The 26,258-nt window shown below is 47.6% G+C and overlaps 1 protein-coding gene across 5 annotated transcripts in view; it reads right to left on the bottom strand.

Moving 5' to 3' along the window:
- The window catches only part of C2CD2 (C2 calcium dependent domain containing 2), a 102,450-nt gene that overhangs the window by 10,524 nt on the left and 65,668 nt on the right, over window positions 1–26,258 (bottom strand). For all 5 annotated transcript variants that reach the window (XM_075593687.1, XM_075593686.1, XM_075593689.1 and 2 more), the window contains exons 9-14: window positions 21,782–21,846; window positions 20,949–21,070; window positions 9,762–9,933; window positions 5,835–5,936; window positions 4,131–4,258; window positions 2,548–2,866 (exon numbers count right to left, since the gene is read on the bottom strand). In XM_075593687.1, coding sequence (XP_075449802.1) covers window positions 2,548–2,866; window positions 4,131–4,258; window positions 5,835–5,936; window positions 9,762–9,933; window positions 20,949–21,070; window positions 21,782–21,846 — 908 coding nt within the window. The remainder of the gene's footprint in view (window positions 1–2,547; window positions 2,867–4,130; window positions 4,259–5,834; window positions 5,937–9,761; window positions 9,934–20,948; window positions 21,071–21,781; window positions 21,847–26,258) is intronic.

Raw genomic sequence — 26,258 nt, 5'->3', positions numbered from 1 at the left:
AGAGAGAATACAAAGAAGAAAGCCAACACTGGCACACCACCCCTCTGTGTGAAAGGTGCTCGTGTAAGCGTTACGAAGCCTCTTGGTTTGATGCACAAAACTGGAAACGTACACAAGATGTGGCAAACACACGAGCATAGATCTGTATTAAAGATTCTCAGTGGGACCCAGTAGGGCAAACCAGAGACATTACGTCCAGATGGCAGAGATCAGGTGTTGGGTTATTATCCCTACAGTACATAGTCATCCTTTGTGGTGTCTCAGCTACTACTTCCATCCTGTGATATTTTGACCATGTTACCACCTTACCTCTCACGGCTTCTCTTTACCTCTCTGTCAGTGAGTAACACCAGTAACACCAGTAACATTCTGCTTCCTACTTTGCAATTGTGGCACCAGAATTCTATTCCAGACATGACTGGCGTTTGGCCTCAATCCTATATCGGAGTCAGTCCCGGGGGAGCCGTTTGATAGTTTTGTTGTCTTAACACATTGTTTTATTGGGCTTAACATTAAAACAACTGGTAGAAGTCAGAGGCCACATTATACTGATATCACAATCTATACAGAATCCACAGCATCAGATTCCACGTAAAGACCAATGACAGGTTTGATGCACGTTGCAAATAAATGATGTTCAGCCTTGACAAGAAACAATGTTTCGCTATGCGAATACCGGGCTTAAGTCATTCGTTAGCATATCAGCCTAGCCAAGCCACGCCAGGCCAGGCCAAGCTATGCCAAGCCAAGCCAAGCCATGCCAAGCTGATGACCACAGAGTGCTATAGCATGCAGCGCTGGTTCACAAATTAAAGGATCAGTCCCACTTTGCTCACAAACTAAACTGTAACTAGATTAACAATGGAATTGGCTTCCTCAATCTGATCATGCAATGGTTCACATTCGCGGTGATCTTGTTTTTGAATTGAGCAAAGTTGTTCTTTCCGGCAGCTGTGCTGAACCCGTAATACGTATCTTTTCTGTGTTTGGTATCAGCGCGGAAGTATTGACCCACTAAAAATGTACTGCGCGGTTGGCTCATTTTGGTGCTAGAAGGGACTTCACCTTTAAGCCACGTTACTACAGCAAACACAAGCAGATCAAACCGCCGCCCCCCCCCCCCCCCCCGTGACATGGCAGACAGGACGCGGGGTGCAAAGCTGGGACTTTGAATAACTGACAGCCTAGCTCAGGTGGTGGACAACTCCAGTCCTCAAGGGCCACCAACAGGTCAGGTCTTCAGGATATCCCTGCTTCAGCGCAGGTGGCTCAATCAGTCCCTGCACACGTGGCTCAGTCTTTGACTGAAGCAGGAATTTCCAGAAAACCGGACCTGTTGGCCGTTGAGGACTGGAGTTGCCCACCACCCGAGTTAACCCCTTCACACCTAATTCAGAAAGCTGGCTACCATGTCCTTCGGACGCCATAGATTTTACGCGCCGAAGTCTCCCAGCTGCAAACGCTGGTGTGTGAAATAACCGCATTTATCACCGCCGCCGTGGTTACCGCGAAGATTTTGCCGTTGGTCACCTGGTGGCGGGGTTTATTTGCCTCACTTTGCGATGCAAGGTTATGAAGCGGTTGGATTTTGATACAGAAGCCTTGAAATCGTTCAGAGAGGTGTTACACAAACTGCTCACTAAAGGAGTTAACTTATCCCACGAGTAGCTTTTTTGGGGGGTATGCTACTTTTAACCCAGACTTTTATGCTTTCTACAGTGATCTGCACCTTTCCTGTTCACCACCCGCAGTACAAAAGAGATCTACTTCAATATGATTTTATCATTATTCATCTGAGAGGTTTACCGTCTATTGGAGCAATTCATTACACAGCGATAGTGCCGATCAGGACACTGTCACACGGAAACGCTCCGTGACATAAATGGAACTCCCCGTGCGATAACGCCCAGAGCGGCACTATCAGTTTAAGAAATAACGCTTAACGTATAATACTTTTTATATGATTTCTAATCAGAATAGGAAGAGACTGAATATTTTTTTATTTTTTTTCTGCTTTGTATTAGCGGGATTTTTTTTTAACCCCGGTCTTTTTTGGAAGGGTTTACTGTCCGCAAATAACAAAAACACTCTTATTACAATTTGAAATCGCCCCATTTTAAAAATGCCCTTTCATCAATAAGCCAAACGGAAGGTAAGGACCCAAATAAGCAGCATGAAACAGCTTGGGAAAAGGCCATAAACTATGAATGGTGCTCCTAAACTGGCAAGGAATGAGTTAAAACAACTACAGTCCTCAACCCTCCCCCTCCTTAACAGGACAGGTGTTCAGGATATTCCAGCTCCAGCAGAGGTGGTTCAATCAGTACCTGCTACAGCACAGGTGGCTCAATTAGTCCCTGCTTCAGCACAGTTGACTCAGTCTTGGACAAAGCCACTGATTGACCCACCTGTGCTGAAGCTGGGATATCCTGAAAACCTGACCTGTTGGGGGGAGGGGGAATCTTGAGGAGTTTAGTTGAGCCCCCCGCAGGGCAGTACCACGTCCCGGATCAGCGCCACGCAGGAGACGCAGTAACAAGCACAGACCTTTGGATTTCTTCACGCTTCCCGTCTCGGAGACGCTCGTGTTGCTCACGGACATCTCTTCACAGTCTTGGTCCTCCTCCAGGCCGTTGCTGGGCCACTCCTCCGGCTGGCTGCCCTGTTCCCAGGCATCGTGAAGCTCCTCCTCCGAGCTGAGAGCCGGCAGCGCCGGCGCCGACCCCTCGGGGAAGAGGTGTAGGTCCGCGGCGGCCCCAGCGGTGGCGCGGTCACCGGTGGGATGCAGATGGTTCCTAGTGGTGTTGTCCATGGCTGCCGCATAGTCGAACATCAGAGTCGCCTCATCATCCTGACACAGTGCGGTCTGGGGCAACATGACAACAGTTATTAACAAGGACTTTCAACACCTACTTTTCTCAATGAAATACTATTCCGATGAATACGCCGTTTTGTTCTACGACAGTCTGTTCTCAGCTACGTGCTGCCCGTTCATGGCGTGTGTTTGTTTATCACTCGGCGTGTCTTTGCATCAAACATGTTAACCCAGGCTGTGCTGAAAAGCTGTGTAATGCGGCAGGCATTCGCTTATAGGGGCCCATGTTAAAATGGATAAGAAGTAAAGAGTGACTCACTGTGGGCACATTTGCATGTCATTACCCAGAATCCCTGGCTGCAATGGAAGCATTGTATGCCAGCAGATAATGGGGAAAGACAGGGTTGCAGACCTGTCTGAAACATGCAAAAGCACCACAAGTGATATTTTTATTTACTGTACAAACAAACAATAACTTATGGTCTTCTTTGATTTCTTTCTCCATATAGCTAATGTAGTTTATTTGCAGTTGGTACCTTTCATGGGCTCACTAAGAAAAGGAGTCCTACAGATGTGGGACTCAGGAGAAAGGGAAACGGAGGAGCAGTCCTGCCGGATGAAGGGAGACTGCCATGGGTGCTAGCCAGCACTGACAAAGTCCGGCTGAAAGTCCAGGTAAGGAGATGCAACACTCACACGGTCTCCCAACTCAAGTGTTTATTCACAGATCGACGTTTCGTTCCTCAAAGATGGACCTCTCTCTCTCTCGAGACACCGTGCGAGTGCTGCATCTTCTCTTATCTGGTTTTACGATGAGCACTGAACGATCTGCAGATGTCACTTATTACTTCAAGTTGTATAGGAATTTTCAGGAGCGCACACAGCTTTCTCTTACAGAGCCATTCCCAGACATTGTAGACGAGAACATCCTGTTACATTTGACACGTCTGGAACTTTGTACACCAGGGTTAGCCAACTCCAGTCCTTAAGGGCCACCAACAGGTCAGGATTTAAGGATATCCCTGCTTCAGCACAGATGGCTCAATCAGTGACTCAGTTTTCAACTTCAGCACAGGTGGCTCTTAGCTACTTGTGCTGAAGCAGGAATATCCTTAAAACCTGACCTGTTGGTGGCCCTTGAGGACTGGCTTTGCCCACCCTTGCTGTCCAGTATGATGTAAACTCCTGGAACCCTACACTGCAAATAGACACGTATTCAACTTATCCATGTTCTGACCATACATGGTACACGTGTCTCATACAAGTACAATAAAGAGGACACCAACATCACACCAACAGTGGCCTGCGCGCCTACCTTGGAAACCCCCGATATAATAATGGTGCTCTTCTTTCGTGGTGACTTCAGCGATTGTCTCGAAGACTCCCGGAGCTGTCGGATAGCAACTTCTGCCACAGGGTCCGAGCCGTTCAGCATCAAGAGCTCTGATTCCATGAAAAAAAAACAACATATACCTCAAGATCAGCGGCAGCCGGTATAATACGCGGCGGATGCAGAGGACGTAGCAGCCGGACCGGGGGAAAGAAAAACACGCCAACAAAGCAATCTTCCAAATCTCATCTCTTTATTGGACTTCACCATAGTGTCGGAAACATAGGGAACACAATATTTTGGGGGGCCACGTCTCCCTTCGTCAGGTGTCCCCCAAAACACTATATTTCCCATATTTTCCAGTTGCGGCTGCTCTACTGTTCTCTGCATGAACTACATGATTTTTATACATGACGGCCACATCTACAGCATCTATAAGTATGAGTCCATCCTGCTACTGTGCCAAGCATAAGGTCATGTCTATCTCCGAGTCATACCTTATATAACTGCCCCAGGCACCCACTCTGCCTTTATCCGCATTTACATTGTAAGGGAGAGGGAGTGGCTCAGTGAGTAAAGACACTGACTGGCACTGAGAGTTTGAAGCAGGGGAACCTGGTTCAATTCCCGGTGTCGACTTCTTGTGACCTTGGGCAAGTCACTTTATCTCAGGAACCAAAAACATAGATTGTAAGCTCCATGGGGCAGGGACCTGTGCCTGCAAAATGTCTCTGTAAAGCGCTATGTAAAACTAGCAGCGCTATACAAGAACATGCTATTATTATTATTATTAATGTAACATATTATAAAAGGACCGTGCTTCAGACTGTTATAAGCATTTACAACTTCTGCACCATATGCCGTATCTCCATCGATTCTAAGACGCACGTTTTTTCACATTTGAACGTTTCTGAAATCGGGATGCGTCTTAAGAAACTTGCCAGCTGCCAGGCAGAGGAGTAAGTTGTGACGGAGTTGTCATTGCCTGCGCATGCGCGAACTTAGCCATGCGTAGAAGGTATCTGTTCAAGAAAGTACCCCGAAACAACAGTAAAGCACTCGTTTAAGAAATGCTGCCCCACAAATGCACGTGATGGCTCAGAGGATGACATTTTGTGGGAAAACACTGACCTCAACGACTCTAAAAGCGATTCAGAAGCGTCTTTAGACTCTGAATGTGAAGAATGCTTCGACTCAAACTTTGATTGTGATACTGAAGGAGAAAGTGGTATGTAATTGTATGAATAAATGTATGCTATTGTCGGTTAGTAAAAGAAAATTGTGTACATTTAATGTAGGGTGTCTTTTTCCCGAAATCTGTCATTAAATCGATGGTGCGTCTTACAATCGATGGCGCCTTGGAATCGAGGAAATACGGTATTTGTTTTACAGTGAGATTGAGTGACAAAATTGCACTTAGATGCCTGATCAACGGCAATAACATCAGCAGGGGCACAGTTAAAAGGTCACTCCAAGGTCACTCCAAGGTCATTCAGGGGCTGCAAGTTAAAGAGCCCAGTCACATAAAGGCTTAAATGCTGATCATTAGGGGAGTTTTACGTTTTAAGCTCCTTCCTACGGAATGAAGATCCCATCAGCGAAGGTTTCCAAATGAACACAATTGTTAGGAGAGCTAACAACAAAAGAAATAAAGTAAAAGAAAGACTACACATAATTGCTGCCGTTTACCTGTATCGGAGGATGAGAGGGCTTTGCTGACCACAGCAGCTTGGGAAGGAATTGCTTGCACAGAAAAGTCCCGCTCTAGAACCCTCACCTTAGCAGGAGAATCTGTGGGGTAAATGCATAGAGAACAGGAGTCGGACACACAGCACTAAATCCTTCCTGCTAAAGTGGAGCCATACGATCGATTTCAAAGTATCTCCGACAGCAGAAAATGCAACTATTGTGTTGGTCACTCCTGTGGGGCGTCCCCAGCAGTGACCGTCCCCACACAGTGACCGTCCCCCCACAGTGCTGGCAAGGTTCTGTGTGTTAGATGCACCGAAGTGACCGGTGATCATCACTGCATCAATATGAACAGGAGCATGAACGTAAGGCAAAGGCACACGCTGTGTACTCATCCCTGGCTTTTACCTGCATGTATTTAATAACATAAGAAGAGGGCGCTGAGCCCATATTTGTTATTGTTTCCCTTTTAAATAAAGCATCAGGGATCACACGTGTATAACAGCCGCCTACCCGGCCTCCAACATCGTGCTGGTTCATGGAAAGCTGCCCTGGTTGAGCCTTCCAAAAATGTGGTATCTGTTTGTCACATTCCCCCAATCCCAATAATAAATAATGACAATGATCATTTGAACAAGCTATCGTCACGATAGGCTAATTTCCTGCTCCTGGTATGTGTGTGTGTGTGTGGGGGGGGAGTGTATGTATGTGTGTGTGGGTGTGTGCCAGGTACAGGTGTAGCAGATAGAACTGCAGTCATTGATGCAGGGGTGGACAACTCCAGTCCTCAAGGGCCACCAACAGGTCAGGTTTTCAGGATCCTGAAAACCTGACCTGTTGGTGGCCCTTGAGGACTGGAGTTGCCCACCCCTGACTTAGTCACAGAATCAGTGGCTCAATCCTCTGTATTGCTGCAAAGCTAATCTTCAGGCTTCCGTTCACATCTGTCCAGAGTAGCTACACACAGAGAAAGGGGAGCCCCCGCACAGCTAACGGTATAGGGGTGAGGTGCTCTCTAGGTAAGGTACATTCACAATAAACCAAAAGAGAAAGAAAACCTAGTGAGTGAGCACTCAGTCACAGAAAACGTAATATGGTTGTATTAAAATTATTTTATTGTCATCAATGAATATAAAATATAGGGGTTTAAAATAGAATAGCATTAAACGTAACTGTAGTCAGAATAACATGGCTATAAAAGCTATGTTGATATTACATATGGGAGATCAGTGACAGATAGTCAAAATCTCATGCTGTAAATGACAGCCTAATTATAATTAGAGTGAAGGGGCTAATATTAATCACCGCTGTATAATAACTGCCCTGATGGCCAGTGGTATAGGTAGCTGGAGGCTAGAATATCAGAAACCAGCCTACTCATACCCTGACTGAAAGTGAGTGCAGGTATACCTCAAAATATGTGAAGAGGAAACCGGCAGAACAAACCTTGCAGAAGAAATCCTTTAATGGGGGTATGTAGCCACTATTCCATCATTAGGGATTAGGCAGTGTGAACCGCTGCAGGGGATAAGTATCAAAAGGGCAGTTAATGTATATATCACATAGGGATCCATTGAGAGCCTACAATGCTAAGGCTGCTCGCAGGATCGTGGTGGTGATGTAATGAACGCTGGGACTCCGCAAATGAATTGAGCATCACTGTATTTTGCGGTCACAATGATAGCGTCCCGCGTGTGTGGGGTTGTGGCCACAGTATGTTGCAGTCACAATGATAGCGTCCCGCGTGTGTGGGGGAGTGTAGCCACTGTATGTTGCGGTCACAATGATAGCGTCCCGCGTGTGTGGGGGAGTGTAGCCACTGTATGTTGCGGTCACAATGATAGCGTCCCGCGTGTGTGGGGGAGTGTAGCCACTGTATGTTGCGGTCACAATGATAGCGTCCTGCGTGTGTGGGGGAGTGTAGCCACTGTATGTTGCGGTCACAATGATAGCGTCCTGCGTGTGTGGGGGAGTGTGGCCACTGTATGTTGCAGTCACAATGATGGCGTCCCGCGTGTGTGGGGGTGTGGCCACTGTATGTTGCGGTCACAATGATAGCGTCCTGCGTGTGTGGGGGAGTGTGGCCACAGTATGTTGCAGTCACAATGATAGCGTCCCGCGTGTGTGGGGTTGTGGCCACTGTATGTTGCGGTCACAATGATAGCGTCCTGCGTGTGTGGGGGAGTGTAGCCACTGTATGTTGCGGTCACAATGATAGCGTCCCGCGTGTGTGGGGGAGTGTAGCCACTGTATGTTGCGGTCACAATGATAGCGTCCTGCGTGTGGGGGGGAGTGTAGCCACTGTATGTTGCAGTCACAATGATGGCGTCCCGCGTGTGTGGGGGAGTGTAGCCACTGTATGTTGCAGTCACAATGATGGCGTCCCGCGTGTGTGGGGGTGTGGCCACTGTATGTTGCGGTCACAATGATGGCGTCCCGCGTGTGTGGGGGAGTGTGGCCACATACAGTGATACTCAATTCAGTTGCGGAGTCCCAGCGTTCATTACATCACCACCACGATCCTGCGAGCAGCCTTAGCATTGCAGGCTCTCTCCTATAAACAAGGGTCTCTATTTTTCATTGCTGTTTAGAATTAGGCATGTCCTCGAGCACATCAGCATTGATATCCAATGATCAGGGCTGATGTAGGGGACAATGCATGCTTAAGGCCCGGGCCATAGAGGGGTGGGGAGAGCGGAAAAACAGCTTGGCGCTCGGCTGAAACCTCCAACTCCTCAGCACGCCTGCGGACGCTCGCGTGAGCCCCCTCTCAAGGCATCCTCATTGAGGATGCAGGGGCTCAGCACGAATCGTCCACACGGCTCAGCGCGGCCAGTCCTTCTATGGACACAGCCTAAGTCAGTGTCCTTTGTTGGCTCCGGTTGCGCACGATACACAGTTACTATTTTGTTACTGTGTGTATTGTCTGTGTCACTCTCCCGAGCGGTCTCTGCAGGAAGCTGCTGAGTCATCCTACTCACGGCAGTATTTGCTTGCTGTGGATCCGCAGTCAGCTGTGATCGATCGGGCGATCGGACTATACCCACCTTACAACACAGCAGTCTACCTACAGCGGGTTACTGTGCTTCGGTAACAGGTCGGGTGATTGACAAACAATCACCGTTATACAGTAGAGCACAGCAGCCTATGTACATCAGGCTGCTGTATTTCCTGTGATCGGTGAGGTGACGGGATTCAAATCCCCCTTCATAACACAGGCGCGCACACCGGCTCCCGTGCCTTTGGAGCTGACACTTCACATAATTCCTACCTAGGGACACTACTTTATGCAAGACATCCTTTGCTCTCTTCACTGGTGATCTCGACGGATCCCTATGTGATATATACATTAACTGCCCTTTTGACACTTATCCCCTGCAGCGGTTCACACTGCCTAATCCCTGATGATGGAATAGTGGCTACATACCCCCATCAAGGGATTTCTTCTGCAAGGTTTGTTCTGCCGGTTTCCTCTTCACATATTTTGAGGTATACCTGCACTCACTTTCAGTCAGGGTATGAGTAGGCTGGTTTCTGATATTCTAGCCTCCAGCTACCTATACCACTGGCCATCAGGGCAGTTATTATACAGCGGTGATTAATATTAGCCCCTTCACTCTAATTATAATTAGGCTGTCATTTACAGCATGAGATTTTGACTGTCACTGATCTCCCATATGTAATATCAACATAGCTTTTATAGCCATGTTATTCTGACTACAGTTGTGTTTAATGCTGTTCTATTTTAAACCCCTATATTTTATATTCATTGATGACAATAAAATAATTTTAATACAACCGTATTACGTTTTCTGTGACTGAGTGCTCACTCACTAGGTTTTCTCTCTCTTTTGGTTTATTATCACATCTGTCCAGAGACTGCTTTAGAAGTTAAATGTGGCCCCATGGCAGGTTTGTTTTCCTCACCATAGCTCAGAACAGGTGTTTTCCCTTCCACGCGAGGTTTGGAGATCACGGAAGTAACGGTGGTGACCACAGTCCCGCAAGGCATCACCGTCCGGTCCTTCTCCACCTTCTTCGCAGGGACTGGGGCCGGGATCGGCCAGCATTTTAACTCGCTCGGTTCCACGAATAAGAACTTTAAAAAGAAAAAATCAAATGAGACCGAAACGTCCCTCCTATTTTACCGCACAAAGCATCGTAGGAATAGATTACTACCGAAACCGTAAAGAATAAGAGAAGCGCAATCCCTTGGCTGCCAGAGAGGGCCAGTGACGCGTGACGTCAGTGATGGAAGTACCACTCGGTAGGGACACTTTGGTTACCTGTCAGGTGCTGATTTTGGTATGGGGATCCATGATAAAATGGACACGACACAAAAGGTGACTGTGTGTTCATTTGCATGTCATTACCCAGAATCCCTAGCTGCAGTGGAAGCGCTGTATGCCAAGAGATAATAGTGAAAAGCGGCAGACCTGTCTGAGACATGGGAATGTGCTCACAAGCGGTATTTTTATTTGCTGTAAACAAAAATGGAATATTCTTTTTCCCCCCCAAAAAGTGTCTTTTGTTTTGCTCTAAAGAATATAATATATGAAAATTGGCGCAAACTGACAACATCACTAGGATATGTGCGCTTTAGTGATTTTTTTAAAATCAATTCAAATGTAACTTTTGCACTTTTTTCCCCTAAAAAACTGTTTTTTTATTTTTTTACAAATGTTTGCTTTGCTCTAAACAAGTGTTGCAGATGGTGCCATGTTGAAAGGAGTAAAACCCTTACCGCATCAATCCTGTCGCCATACACTATAACACACGTGAAAGGTTTCATGTTTCCTCAAAGAATAATACAGCAAGTCACAATATCACTTGTGAGCACTTTCACGCCTCAAGACAGGTCTGCAACCCAGCGTTTCCCCATTATTTCCTAGGATACGGCCCTTACACTGCAACAAGGGATTCTGGGAAACCTGCTCACAGACAGCCGTTTTGACCTTTTGGGTCTCGACAGTGTGAGGCTGGTTATACTGGCTTTGCAATGTGAAGCTGTGATAGGTTTCTACCACACCTTAAATAAGTTATGGTGGGTAAAAAAAAATGACAAAAACCCTCCACTGTTTGGCAACCAGCAAATGAAAATATCACTTGTGAGCACATTCACGTCTCTGACAGGCCTGCCACCCTGCCTTCCCACATTATCTCTTAGCGTACAATGCTTACACTGCAGCCAGGGATTCTGGGAAAAGATGTGCAAATGAGCACAGTGTGTCATGGAAGAGTGTGCTACCATCTCTATGGGAATTTGTGGACTTGTCCTAGGACCAATAGGTATTTATTTAGCACTGCGGACGAGATCTGCGCAGGGGCTTACTCTGCACTGCCCAGCTTGTGCTCATCATTAAACCACAATCTGCTACCATTATGTTATATTCAGATAGTTTATTTGTAGCTAGTGACGATTCGTGACTATTACATGCGAATGACCATTTACAATTATTGTTATAACTTTGTGAATAAACCCCAAACGTTTTAAAACATACAGATGTCCATTATCCCAAGGCTCAGAAAGAGGCGCTTTTAATGTGCTGATGAACACAAGAGGGATTATGGATCCCTGGCTCAAAACTCTGCATTGCGGAATATTTGTCCCATTTTCATTGAGGCCAATAAAAACCAGCTTACAATACATGTCATCTTAGTTGGAAATATATAGAGAGTGCGGAGTATTGGCGGCAAGGATCAGGTGTGGGTGTCTCTGAACACTAATGAACGGTTTGTGAGCACAGGAGCCACAACCCAAAACCTTCCGCCTTCATCCCACCAAAAATAGCATCCCACTGTAACTCACGGAACCTCAACAAGAAGTATGGAATGTCACATAGTGAGCGTCAGCCACTATTCCCACAGATTGCATTGTAAATTACATGATAAACTACGGTTATGATAGAGAATAGGAGAACGAAGGCTGCACAGTAGTACCTAGTGACCCTTTAGTGCCTTGTAAATGAATTTTTTTTTTTTTTAGAGACATGAAAAGGAAAAACAACTAGAAGAAGAATACAAGATGAAGAATATTCGACATTGGTTATGCAGTATTCAGAATTTAAGCCCCGACATGGGACCACATTCTCATGGAATACTGAGCAGTGATTCATTGCGATGTTTACGCGTACTGCTGATGAGTGACTATATTGTCTGAGGGGGAAAAAAAACTCGGACAAATGTAAAGTCTGATTAACATAACTTGGACATCAATCAAAGCGATCATAGTGTAGGTCTCGCTTGGTAAAAGAAAATAATAAGTTTGTTCTTTAAAAAAAATGTTGACAGTAATTAATATAAAACTGTTACATAGTTCTTAAAAGGGAAGAAATAAGCAAGAACTTTACCTTGAGGTGGGATATTGTGAGAGCTCATCTGGTTCTCAGAATGTACTATATATTTTGGAAAGGTGTTATGTTCGCTAGGCCTTTGGACAAATCTCAAGATATTGTAACCAAATGTTGCATGATGGTTCCTGAGATCAAGGAACAGGCTTGTGTCTATGTTTGGAAACAAGTCACTGATAACATCACCAAAGACGTCTCAAATGACCTGATCCCATCACACAACCCTCAAGCTTCCGCCTAATCTTGGTCACTCTGAAAATCCAATTGGCAACATTAGCAAAAATACCGGAGCAGCCAAAGTTCTTCAAGAGTGTGAGATCATTGTTTGGGACGAGAGCACAATGTCCTACAAACGCACATTAGAGGCTCTCGATCGAACACTTCAGGACCTCAGAGGCAATAAAACTATTATGGGTTATACCCATTTAAAATTCTCCGTGTTGGGGACTTCCGGTGACGTCACCCGGTATGGACGGCTGCTAGAGGAGCTCCTGAAACCCGCGGGTTATACAACGACAAAACCCCCACTTAAACTTCAAATTTATGGACGAAAATAGTCCTATCAGATAGACAAACAGAAGGGGAATGTCAAAAACAAAAAAAACGAATAACCAGGCTGTTACCAAATTTTTCTCACCGTCTCAGCGAGGGAAAGCAAGCGCTATGAATCCCCAAGATGGCGGCGGACCGCATGGCGCTACCTCCCAACCGGGGAAAAAGACCCAGCCGAGAGAGAGCCCCCCTACAAGCCCAGAACAGGCAATAACCAGGGCATATTTGGAAGATCTGATGGCGGGAATGGCTGCCACCCTCAAAACCTCCTTCCAAACGGAATTGCGGTCTGCGGTGAGCGACATAAGGAAGGAAATCTCAGGGCTAACGGAAAAGACCACTACCCTAGAGAACAAGCTCTCCGAATCCCTACAAAGACAGGGAGAAGCGGAAGAAGAGATCAGCCGCCTGGGTGAAGAGATCTCCCTCCTCAAAGAAGGCATGGAAGAACAAGAAAACCGTGACCGAAGACAAAACATCCGTGTGAGAAATGTTCCAGAGTCAATCACACAAGAACAGATTAGGCCTTACCTTCTGGAGTTCTTCAATCTGGTCTGCGGGGAGATGGAGGAAAAGGAGATGGAAATGGACAGAGCCCATCGTGCGCTAGGACCCAAGTCTGACGATCCAAAACGCAGAAGGGACATCATAATAAAAATGCATAAATATACCTCAAAAGAAAGAATTATTTCAGCATGCCGGGACATGGGAGAAATAACTTTTCAAAATGAGACACTACAAGTGTTCAACGACTTGTCAAAAGCAAGAAGAGACCGCAGACGGGAGCTAAAGCCACTGACTAACCTGCTCCGGGAGAAGGGAATACAGTACAGATGGGGCTTTCCGTTCAAAATCTCGGTGAACAGAAACGGAAAGTTCCTGTCCCTGAAATACCCCGCGGACATGGCCCCATTCGCAAAGGCCTTGGGCCTAACCCCCCCTCAGGCATGGCTATCGGGCAACCTACCATCTGAAGACACCGCAGGAGACCCGCCCCGGACATCGGAGAGGATCGCGGCCCAGCACTCCAAAGACAAGTAAGTAACAGCCGCCACCGCACCCAAACAACACCCCCCTTCACGATCCCGAGAGAGAGAGGAGACCCACAACTACACTGAGGGATATCCCATCGGGCCGGAGCTGTACCTGGAGAGAAGCCGCTGACCTCCCGATCAAGACGACACTGAAGACCGCTGCCCACGTTGGAACACGTGTCATCTGTTCCCGCGATGGCACCGAGGCGAATCCCGCCAGCCGAGTCGAAATCCTGGTCCACACTCAACTCGACCGGATGGAGCGGGATCGTGGTTTCCCTGTTGCCGGTTCGCAATGAGGGTCTAGTTCCAGACCTTGTTCTGCCATGCCCCGATCCCCAGTCTTTCAGACGAGGCTGCAGGGGTGTTCGTTCCACCCCCCTCTTCAGCCGGTGGTCCCGATCCCACGGGATGTTTTTTTTTTGGCCCATGGGGGGGGAGGGGGGTGCGACCCATCAGCGGGCAATCAGCGGAACCTGAACCAGCGGAAACGCATTGGCGCAAGAGACGGAGGACAACTGCGACCCTGAGGACCCAGCTCAGCCGACTTGTTTCAAAGGACACACAAACACAAGTTAAGGTTTTGCGCCCTGGAGGCCGTGAGTAGCATAATAAAAGGTTATACCATAGAAAGTACCCCGCGGCACCCCCCTCCACCCGTAGCAACCCCAACCCAAGCACATAGCCCCCCGCCCTTCCCCCCCCCCCACCCTCCCCCCTCCACTCCACCACACGTCCCCCCCTTCCCCCCGCATCCCCCCTCTCACCCCCCCCCCACCCTGGTTTCCTTTCCCACTCCCCCCCCCCCCCAGCCCCCACCCTCCCCCCCACTCCCAAAACCCAGGTCCACAGTACATGAGAATGATACACATAAACCCACGACCCACAACCGAAAAGTATATATAATGTGTGGAATGCCCCTATGCCTCTCCTTATACTTCCCCCTCTCTAGAACGACATTCAGAGGAAGTAAAAGTACATAGAAAAGCTATGAATACCCTCGCTGATCTCTAAACAGCACATAGCATACTGATGGGACAGAGTGATACAATAGATGTAACACACAAAAATGTGAAATGCCTGTACTGCATGAAATGTTCCGTCAACCTCCCCCCCTCCCTCCCCCCTCCCTTCCCTCCCCCCCTCCCCCCTCCCTTCCCCCCCCCCCCTCGACGCTAGATAAAGTTGAAAAATATACATAATGTGTGATGTGCACCTGTGCCTCCCCTAATAGACCTGAGCTGACTCTCAGACAGTGTACAAGATTCCCATTACATAGAGTGGTATGAGAGTTACAACATATAAAAATGTGAAATGCCTGTACTGCCTGAAATGTTCCATTAACCTCCCCCCCCTCCCCTCCCTATCCCCTTCCCTTCCCTACCCCCTTCCCCTCACTACCCCCTCCTCCCCCCATTTTCCCCCTCTCTTCCCCCCCCCCTCTCTTCCCCCCCCCATTCCCCCCTCTCCTTTCCCCCCCCTCCCTCCCCTCCCATTCCCCCACCTCCTTTCCCCCCCCCCTCTCTCCCCCCCTCCCTTCCCCCCCTCCCCTCTCCCCCCCCCCCTCCCCTCTCCCCCCCCCCTCCCCTCCCCCCCACTCCCCCCCCTCCCCCCTCCCCACGGGTGCTATACAAAAGTTGGAAAATATATGCAAGAAGAGATATGTACCTATGACCTTCCTTGGAACAGAACCTAGAGGAAGCAAAGGTCCATAGGAAAACTGAATGTGCCTAGGCTGACTGCCAGATAGTGTATAGCATACTTATTGTACAGAGCGATACAACTGACGCAGCATATAAAAATGTGAAATGCCCACACTGTTGGAAAGGAACCGCAAACCCTCCCCCCACCCCCACATCCACCCTCCCACCCCTCCCGCCCCTCCCCTCACCCCTCCTGCCCCCCCCCCTAGCCCCCCACCCGCCCCCCTCCCCCCTAGCCCCTCCCCCACCCACCCCCTCCCCCCCGGTAATATATAAAAGTTGTGAATTAAACGCAATGTGGTTTATGCACCTATGCCTTTCTTTGGAATAGAACCCAGGGGACGCAAGGATTTATAAGAAAACAAAAGGTGCCTTGACTGATTCCCAGATAATATAATGCATACTAATAGCAAAAAGTGGTATAAAGGATGCAACATACAAAAATGTGAAAAGCCTATATTGTTGGAAAGGTTCTGTCAACCCCCCCCCCCCCATCCCAACCCACCCCCCCACTATCCCACCTCCCCCCCCCACCACCCCCCACCCCCCCCCCACCCGCCCACCCCATCCACTACCCCACCACCCACCACCCCCCCCCCCACCAACCGCCCCAACCCCCACCCCCCCCACCACCCCTCCACCCTCCACCCCCCCAACCCCTCCCTCACCCCCTACCCCATCCCCCCCCCCCCACCCCCTTCCCACTCAGACGAAGCAAACTGACAAAAGAAAGTTGAAACTGCTTGGGTGGAAAATCAAAATGTGCAAAGTGAGGCTGTGGTGTAATACTAAGCAACAGATGTTGTATAAAAATGCAAAATGTTTAAACTGCCTGAATCACACCCTCACCTCCCCTATCTTCCCTCACCCGTGGATTGAGAATTTACATAAAAAAAGGGGTTAAGTAATTTCTATAGAGGGTTTGGACCCCTCAGACGTCCAACGGTGGACTGACCCGGAACCACCCCAGAAGGGCTCTTATAGCCCAAATGCCGGCTGTTCTTAAAGCTGGCAAAAGTTTGTTGAGACCTTTTCAAGGCCTCGTTACAACCTATTTCTATCAGCTGACCCTGTCCCAGCTGATCTTCGCCCTACCCCCGTTGACCCTCCCCCACGCCGCCCCCCCTCAGCTTAAAATAGCTATCTTAGCCAAAAAAAACTCACAACTCCCACACCTACAGAGATATAAACTAGACTCAGACTTACTGAATCAGGGCCCCTCAGATGGGAAAGATGAGGCCTTACGACACCCTCTAAAAAAGAACCCAAATGGCTAGCCAAACCACAATTAAATTCACCTCTCTCAATGTGAAGGGCCTCCAGAATAACCGTAAAAGGAGGCTAGCACTCCAAGATATGAAAAGATCAGGGGGGGACATCATATTTCTACAGGAGACCCACTTCACATCACAAGACCCCCCAAATTTATTCAAAAAAGTGTTCCCAATGTGTTTTTTCGCATCATTTACTAGCAAAAAAAGGGGCGTAGCTGTCCTGATCAGACAGGGCACCCCATTCAATCACATCAAAACAACTGCGGACCCAGAGGGTAGATTCCTAGTGGTATATGGCTCCTTAGCGGGCTCAGCGATCGCTCTTATCAATGTATATGCCCCAAACGAGAACCAGACCGAATTCCTAAAGAACGTACTCGAGGGCATAGACCCGGGATATCTATCATCGATGATAGTGGGAGGGGACCTAAACATGGTCCTCAACCCTACCGAGGACAGATCGACCACAATGGGTCCCCCCCGCACAACCCCCTCCCAGATCACAGGGAAAAGGTTTAGGGGAATCTTGAGCGAGTTTTCACTGGTGGACATCTGGAGAACCCAACACCAGGGCCAGAGAGACTATACTTTCTACTCAGCACCTCACCAGACCTACTCTCGAATAGACCACTTTCTGGCCACAAAAAATGTGGTGGCGGCAACAACTGACTCCGACATAGGACCGATCATGTCCCAATTACCATAACCTTGACAACACCCTTTGAAAAGACAATAAATTACTCATGGAGGCTAAATGACTCACTACTCAACCATCCTGAGATAGAAAGAGAGATTAGATCTGCCATTCGAGACTACTTTTTTTTTAACTCAGGATCCGTCTCCTCTCCAGCAATCCTGTGGGAAGCCCATAAGGCAACCATTAGAGGGAAATTCATCTCCATCGCATCCCACAGGAAAAAAGCCCGCCAAAAACTAATAAAGGAGCTCACGGATGATATCAAAATAATAGAACAAACTCATAAAGCTAACCCCTCAAAAAAAATATATAAAACATTGACAACAGCTAGAGCAAAACTTAGACAAATCCAGCTGGAGGATGTTGAGAAAGCCCTTAAATGGACCAACCAACAATATTATGATAAAGGGACCAAGGCAGACAGACTCCTAGCGACTAAATTAAGAGGGGTGCATAAACGGTCCCAAATCACGGCGATCAAGAGTAGGTCTGGTGAGATACAACAGTGACAAAAAAATAGCAGCCGAATTTACAAAATTTTACACCGAACTTTATAACCTAAGATCCAAAAAGAGCCGCCCTAAATCAGCAGCATCTGAATTAATAGCACAATACTTAGATAAGTGTCAACTCCCCACACTAACGGAGGAGGAAAACACAGTCCTCAATGCTGAGATTTCAAAAGAGGAACTGGAAGAGGCGGTCAAATCATTAAAAATCACTAAGTCTCCTGGCCCAGATGGCTTCACTAATGTTTACTATAAGAGATTCTTGCCAGTATTATCCACGCATCTCCTAAGAATATTTAACGATTTTATGGAAGGAAATCAAATCCCTACGTCAATGTCCCTGGCCACCCTGGCCATAATACACAAAGAAGGCAGGGACCCGATGCAATGTGGAAGCTACCGTCCAATCTCCCTGCTTAACTGTGATCTCAAACTATATAGCAAAATACTCGCAAATAGATTGAATCCCATTTTACCAAGATTAATAGATAAAGACCAAGTGGGATTCGTAGCAGGCAGACAGGCCTCGGACAATACCCGAAAGATAATTGACATTATTGAACATGTCCATCTCACAGGGACCAAAGCATTACTCCTTAGCTTGGACGCAGAGAAGGCGTTTGATAGAATAGACTGGCTATTCATGGACCATGTTATGCGCAAATTCGGCTTCAAAGACGCATATCTAGAAGGAGTCCGTAGATTATATCAAAATCCATCTGCAACAGTAAAACTACCAGGGGGCAGTAACCAGAGATTTGAGATTACTAATGGAACTCGACAGGGATGCCCCCTATCTCCTCTCCTCTTTGCATTAACCATAGAACCCCTAGCAGCGGCAATAAGAACAAATAGAGACATCAAAGGAATAGAAATTGGACACAGGCAGCACAAAATATCACTATTCGCAGATGATGTCATTTTAACCCTGACGCAACCCCAAACATCCCTACCTAACCTCCAAAAAGAACTCCGAGATTTTGGAGATATATCAGGCTATAAAATCAATAACGATAAATCGGAAGCATTAAATCTAAGCCTGCCAGAGCCAGAGGTGAAACTCCTCAAATTAAACTTTAACTATCATTGGAGCTCCTCGAGTATCAAATATCTGGGAGTAAAGATAGCGAGGAACTACCAATCCCTATATCAACAAAATTACCCGACCTTATTCCAGAAAATTAAACAAGACCTAGCGAAATGGGGAGGATATCAAATATCATGGATCGGGAGAATGATCTCGGTTAAAATGAACATACTCCCCAGATTATTATATTATTTCCAGACGCTCCCGGTCCACATCCCTGGCTCAGAATTAAAGAATATACAAAAACTAATCTTCCACTTCATTTGGCAGGGTAAGAAACCCAGAACCGCTAGGACAGTTCTCATGGCATCAAGGGGAAGAGGAGGACTTGGGGTCCCAGACATCACAAAATACTACCTAGCCGCACAATTGCGACAGGTGGTAGTCTGGAATGCCAACCCAAACCAATACTGTTGGCTAGACATAGAATCATACTACGCCGGAACGCCTTCACTACCAGCTTGCCTTTGGTCCCTGAGCAGGGAAGACATGCAGAATAGTAAACTCAAATTAGGTCCAATGAGACACACATGGGAGATCTGGACGAGATGCAAATATAAATTTAAGCTCACTTCGCCCCAATCCCAACTCATACCAATTCACAAAAATCCGAAATTTCCTCCTGGTTGTGAGCCCAGACAGCTGGATCAATTCAAAGTAAAAAATATTAGAACGATCGCTGACCTCGTGAGCATTGGAGAATTCCTGAGCTATCAAAATCTACAAACCAAATATGAAATAGCAAGGTTGGACGTATTTAAGTATCTACAAATTCAGCACTTTGTTCGAACCTTATCCCCAACGTTGAAATTTCCCCCTCTCACAGTTTTTGAGCGGCTTTGTCGAGAAACAGGCCACCAGAAAGGTCTTATAACACAAATTTACGCAGTATTAGAAAGGGCTATAGAAGCCCCCACCCATGACTATATGCTGCATTGGGCAGCAGAATTGGGCATAGTTATAGACCGAGAGGACTGGGAAAGAATTTGGGAGAATGCCTCAGGAACTTCCATATGTACCACAATCAAAGAAAATATATATAAAATACTGTTCCGCTGGTATCTTACCCCAGTTAGAATAAACCAAATCTACCCCCAGGCGTCCGATCTATGCTGGAGAGGTTGCGGTCAAAAGGGGGACATGGCACACATTTGGTGGACATGTCCGGAAATTCAAAAATACTGGGGAACCACTCAAAAATTAATAGAAGAGGTCACCGGCCTCAAAATCCCTGTCGACCCGCTGACCTACCTGTTGGCCAGGCCCCTAGAAAATGTGGACCGACCAACAGGTAAATTAATCTCCTTCATCCTAACAGCGGCTAGATGTGCAGTGGCTGCCGCCTGGAAGAAAGTGTCTCCCCCCTCAAAACAAACGATAAAAAATAGGATACAAGAGTTAATGAACATGGAGAAACTATCGGCTTTTCTGAAAAGATCCACGGACTCCTTTAATAAAACATGGGACCCGTGGCTAACCCATATGGCACCCCCACGTCCCTAACCCAAAGATGAAAAGTAAAAAGAACGAGTCTAGAAACTCCAGTAGAAATACTCTGAGGACGTAATAAGCAACAAGTATCCCCCCCCCTCCCCCCTCCCCACCTTCCCTTCCCCCCCTTTTCATACTCTTACTCTCTGTTTCCATACTCGCGCCCCCCTCACAACCCCAGGAGGGCCAGGAGGGCGATGAGCTTTCCTCTTTCTCTCTGGTTTCTTTAACCAAAAAATGGAGAAAACTTGTATTAGGCTGTATTAACATATATGACATGTACATTGTGAAATAAGTATTTGCCTAATAAAAAATTTTGGGAAAAAAAAAAATTCTCCGTGTTGTTTGGTTACGTTGAATTCCCGAGCAGCGCCAGGTACTTCCAGCTAGTGAAGAATAAAAAGCGGATCTACTCACCTGTGCAGCGATCGATCCGGACCCAGCAGCACCAGACTCGCAGCTAAGTGCATAACTCTGCCGCCCCGACGGCTGTTTTCTGAAAAGGTCCAAGGGCACCGCTGCCCAAGCCCGCGGAGGACCTGCAATGTCAACAACTCATCTGTTATTCCACTTCCTACGAGAGACCTTCCATCTACTTCTGCTGGAATGGACATATGAAGACGTGGTGTGCAGTGGCGGATTTCCCATTAGGTTCGGGTCCAAGACAGCAACATTTGTGGGCGGCATGCGCGGTTGGAGCATGCGTGATCGATGCATGCCGGCCGCGCATGCTCAGTCACCGATTTCCACCCGTGCATGCGTGAGCGGCACTTGCCGGTCGCATGTGCGGGTGCGCTCCCACAGCCAGCAACGTGACGTCACATGGCGTTGTGTTGCCATGCCAACGGGACGTGCGGCGTCAAAGGGCGCTGGAGGAGGAGGACGGCACCAGGTAAGTGCCTAAGGGCGGCATATTGTTATATCCGCTACTGGTGGTGTGCAGACAACCACTGCGGCACAGTCTCGGCAAATCCCACATCTTATAAGAGGGGTCGTGGTAAAGTATATTAAATTATAAGCATATTAAAAAGAAAGCAAAAACAACTTAAGTAAAAAAAAAAAGCTATAAAGACAAACTGAATTTACCTTTTAACACACAGACGGGGGTTACAGGAATCAAAATTGTTCAAAATGACCTGGTTTTACGAGGGGCCAGCAATGCTTTGATCTGTAAAGTCCCTTATGTTGCTCTGTACCAGGTGCAAAGTATACTGAAATGACATACAATTATATACGATGGTTACACTTACTGCCTGAGGATTTCCCAGCTTCTCCAACCTGTAGCAGAAGCTCCTTGGACTTTGCATTCAGCTCACTGCCGAAGATAAAAGAAAACCCAGCTGAGGAAAAGCATTTCTGCAGACGTGGAAACCCGATTGCTCCTCAATCCCAACAAGGGCCACAGCCTGACCCTATACCCAAAATTAGGAATCATACAACGGTGCAGCCTGTCTAATATCACTGTGGCCGAGCACGGTTACCTGTGTATCTTGTTTGCAGCCTAATCGCCCCAATTCAATGTTACCCAGCCACTTTCCAGAGCCCGAGAAGAGTCGTCTCCATTCAAATGAATGGAACTTAAAACTTCTCCAGTATGGGGTTTGAGGCTGCACAACGTTTACAATAAGGCCCATACACAATTGGGATGAATGAAAGCACAAATAAGTAAAACCAGTTACTTGAACCCTTTGAGTGCCCTGTGACGTACCCTGCACGTCATAGGTGCCAAAACTCTAGGTGCGCTGTCCCGTACAGGGTATATCATGTGACGTTATGCAGTAGACCAGGGGTGGGCAACTTCAGCCCTCAAGGGTCACCAACAGGTCAGGTTTGAAGGATATCCCTGCTTCAGCACAGGTGGCTTAATCAGTGGCTCAGTCTTCGACTGCACCACCTGTGCTGGAGCAGGGATATCTTTCAAACCTGACCTGCTGGTGACCCTCGATGACAGGAGTTGCCCACCCCTGCATTAGATACTCATTTTCTAGGGGGAGATCACGTTCACCAATTCAATGGGGCCCTGCCCCGGGCGCCAGTCTTTATTGATCAAAGTCTCCCGTATGCAAAACTGGGCCAAAAAAAACTGCACCAAATTAAAAAAACATTCCTATTTAAAAATCAGTTGGACTTTTCTTCTTTGGTAAAAATCGGCGGCAATAGTTTTGCAGCCAAAAAAACTTTGACAGATGACCCACCCACATAACCGTGTAATTATGTTCCTTCATTTACCGATCCTTAGACATTTTTTCTTTTTGCAGATGAATAAAAACTTTCCATTTTTTTGTAGGAGCACCAAATAGAAAAACGCACGTCGGTTACACCCTTACTCCACCCCCAGCTCCCGGTCAGAAGAAGCGAGAAAACAAAAAGCACTTTCCTGTGGAGCCCATTTAAGCTGATGTATCGCCGGTCACACAGCTTTTAAGCACAGCATGGGACTAGCAAAGCAAGTACAGACCACTCACAGACATGTTTCAACCTTGATGGGTATCATCAGTGCGAGGTTGGTCTATACTCGCTTTGAAATATTTCTAGGCTGGACCAGTGCTTTGCGTGACAGTCACGCGCCCTCCCTGCCCAGCACCTGAGCGGGCTCCATGTGTGCGCAATCTCCGCACTGCCCATCCCATGCGCTGCCAAACCTGCCTCTGGTACCTTGCAGCCGCCTCCGTGCCCTCCACAGCGCGAGCCAACCCTTGCACAGACCGTCCTGCCTCTGCTGCCTCCCAGCAGGTGTAATAGCCGAGAGGGTTATGGGGGCAGATGGGTGCATCATAAGCGGGTTATGGGGTTGCAGAGGTGAAGCAACATGTGGGGGGGTGGGGGGGGACTGGGTAATGGGGGCAGATGGGTGCATCATAAGCGAGTTATGGGGTTGCAGAGGTGAAGCAACATGTGGGGGGGTGGGGGGGGACTGGGTAATGGGGGCAGATGGGTGCATCATAAGCGAGTTATGGGGTTGCAGAGGTGAAGCAACATGTGGGGGGGTGGGGGGGGACTGGGTAATGGGGGCAGATGGGTGCATCATAAGCGAGTTATGGGGTTGCAGAGGTGAAGCAGCATGTGGGGGGGGGGAGCGGACAATGGGGGCAGATAGGTGCAGCATGGGTAGGGTTGTAGGATTGGGGAGGTGCCGCATATGTTGAGGACGTTATGAGGCGCAGCAGCATTCCATGGATTTGGGTGCAGTTTGGGGGATTACAAAGAACTGGTATTTACTGGGAAAGGTGAGTTGTGTGTGTAGTAGAGTGCACCAACTGTTTCCGAAGTCCTCTTTCCTCCCTTCCTGCAGCATGCGGTGCCGCTCCCCTCCCTGTTATAGGGGTCCATGGAACAAATATTTTCTAGCAGGGGGTTCCCAATTTAAAAAAAAAAAAAAGTCGGGGACCCCTGCTCTATAACTTTATGTTCAAGCACAAAGAAGGAATAGCCGACTTTAAAATATACATTTTATGTTGCTATCCCCATTCATCATCATTTCTAACGCTTTCTATGTCAGATCTTTGTCTGCGGCTTCCTTTGTCTCTGCGAGTATCTGTTTCCCAGGGGGGCGGGCAGTGCATGCCAATCGCCATTTGCTCCTGTAGCAAATAAATATTTGCCGTTTACTGATTAAATGCTCTTTGCAGGAGAAATGAAAAGAAATAAAACCAGATCGTTCAATAGGCATAACAGTACAATCCAATGGTCCCTGTGAAACATTTTGCACTGATTGCCTCAGTAAGACTCCCTGAGTTTATCAGCAATTCCTCATAAAAGCAGTGTCACTCTTTTACCACAATGCAACACTGGTCCCCTCTGGCAGCAAAAGTATTACTATGAACAAGTACCACTGACAAATGGGAATCAGATGAGGAGCAAAAGTGGACATTTTACTGTTAATTTCTTTTTTTTCTAGTCCATATAAATGAAGGGGAATTAAGCCCCACTCATTTGGGGGAGGACAAAAGGCTCAATGACTCGAGCAACATCTGACCCAACAAGGCTCCCTGCCCTCACAGCAGGTATCCGTCTAGGCGAGCAACAGAAAGAGCAGCACGAATAAGCACTGGGGAGGGAAGGTTGGACTGGCATGGAGGGACGTGAAGAAAAGGAATTAACGGCAAGAATAATTCCACTTTCCTCTCGTTGTCTCTCCTATGCTAGTACAGGTGAATAGGGACATACTGTATCAGAGCAGCCCCTTACTGAGGGTGGGAAAAAAGACCACCAATCATAGTAACAAAAGTCCCTCAACAGAAAAACCCGCCTCAGAGCAGACAGAAGAACGTATTCTCAGATGTACACAAAAGGCAAAAAAAAAAGGCAATTTAATTCCGCAGACTGTTTCCTTTATTGCAGGTCTTATAAACCCAAGTGATTCAGAACGGCGCTAGACATCAAAAATAATCAATAAATATGTAGTGAACAAATACATTTCACTGCTTCATCACATCTTTGTGATTTTACTGCACCGTCATTGTTTATTTTTCTTTTGGGGTGTTCCTGTATCATCGCTCCCTTCATACCCTGGATGTCTATTTCCTTATATTGCAGGTGACAACGTGTTGGGGGGGGTCAGGTGAAGAGTGACTTCTGATGACCATTTCATGAAGCACGTGTCAAGACCCAGACCCACAAGACATCCACCTTCACCACAAGACATATACTGTGCTACCCAAGGCCCGTAATATAGTGCATGCGCTTGCTCCGCCGTGCGCGCGCGGCCCTTCTAATTGGCCGTGTTAAAGACCTGGCTTTATATACTTCGGCCGTGCACGCGCGCACGGGAGTGAGCGCTGAGCCGGCAGATCGGAGGAAAGACTCTGAATAGAGTCTTTCTGCGCTGCTGCCGCTTGACATCACATTCTATTGCCCAAATCAGAGCGAGGCTGCAATTTCATTACAAGTCCGGCTCCTCCTCCGGGTAAATGCCATGGTTTTCTGGGACTGTACCAGCTGGCGCATTTAAGAGCTTGTGACCAGCTTGAAAACGGCTGTCATTGCTACTCACACAAGTAACTAAATGCCCTAACGACCCTAATTACTGCAACTTTGGAATCGCTGTCGCATCCTTTTCCCCCCGCCCCCGAGCCCCTAATTACCCCTAATGAAAATCAGCACGTGTTGTATTTTTACTTTTCTTCGTGCTACTTGTAGTTATGGTCTCCACAAAGGGTGTTCACTTGTGTGGCTGAGCGCCCCCCCCCCCCCCTTTGCGACACACATCATGGCCACGCCTAACACTTTGCGTCATGGACACGCCCATCTGTCGCTCACAGCACCGGACTCTATACACACTAAACGTGTGTTTCACGTGCACGAGCTGTAGCACACGCGTGCATGCACACGCGGCTACTATAAAACAAGCCTAATAAGTGTCAGGTTTCCAGGGATGAAGATGCAGGTTTCTCTGTCTTTTTGGTCTAGTTTTTACCAGCTGGAAGTAGAAGACCTTGTGTCAACAATCCAGGGGTTGCATCCCCACTACCTGTGAATTGAGAGTCCCAACATGCCTTCTCTTAGGCTCTGTCGATCTAATTGGCCCAGTGTTTTCCAAAATAGTCCTGTGCTCTTTGCAGACGGGGATCTTTCCCGAACCGCTGAAGGAAGCGGTCATCAGACCTCTTATAAAAAAAGTGTTCATTACACCCATATTGCATGGCGAATTACAGGCATGTATCGAACCTTCCTTTCCTAGGGAAGGTTATTGAGAAAATGGTTGCAACCCAACTGGAAAACAGTCTA

Source organism: Ascaphus truei, chromosome 3 (genome assembly GCF_040206685.1).
Source record: "Ascaphus truei isolate aAscTru1 chromosome 3, aAscTru1.hap1, whole genome shotgun sequence".
Lineage (NCBI taxonomy): Eukaryota > Metazoa > Chordata > Amphibia > Anura > Ascaphidae > Ascaphus > Ascaphus truei.
The sequence above is the reverse complement of the archived record's forward strand: the minus strand, read 5'-3'. Positions and strand labels throughout refer to the sequence as shown.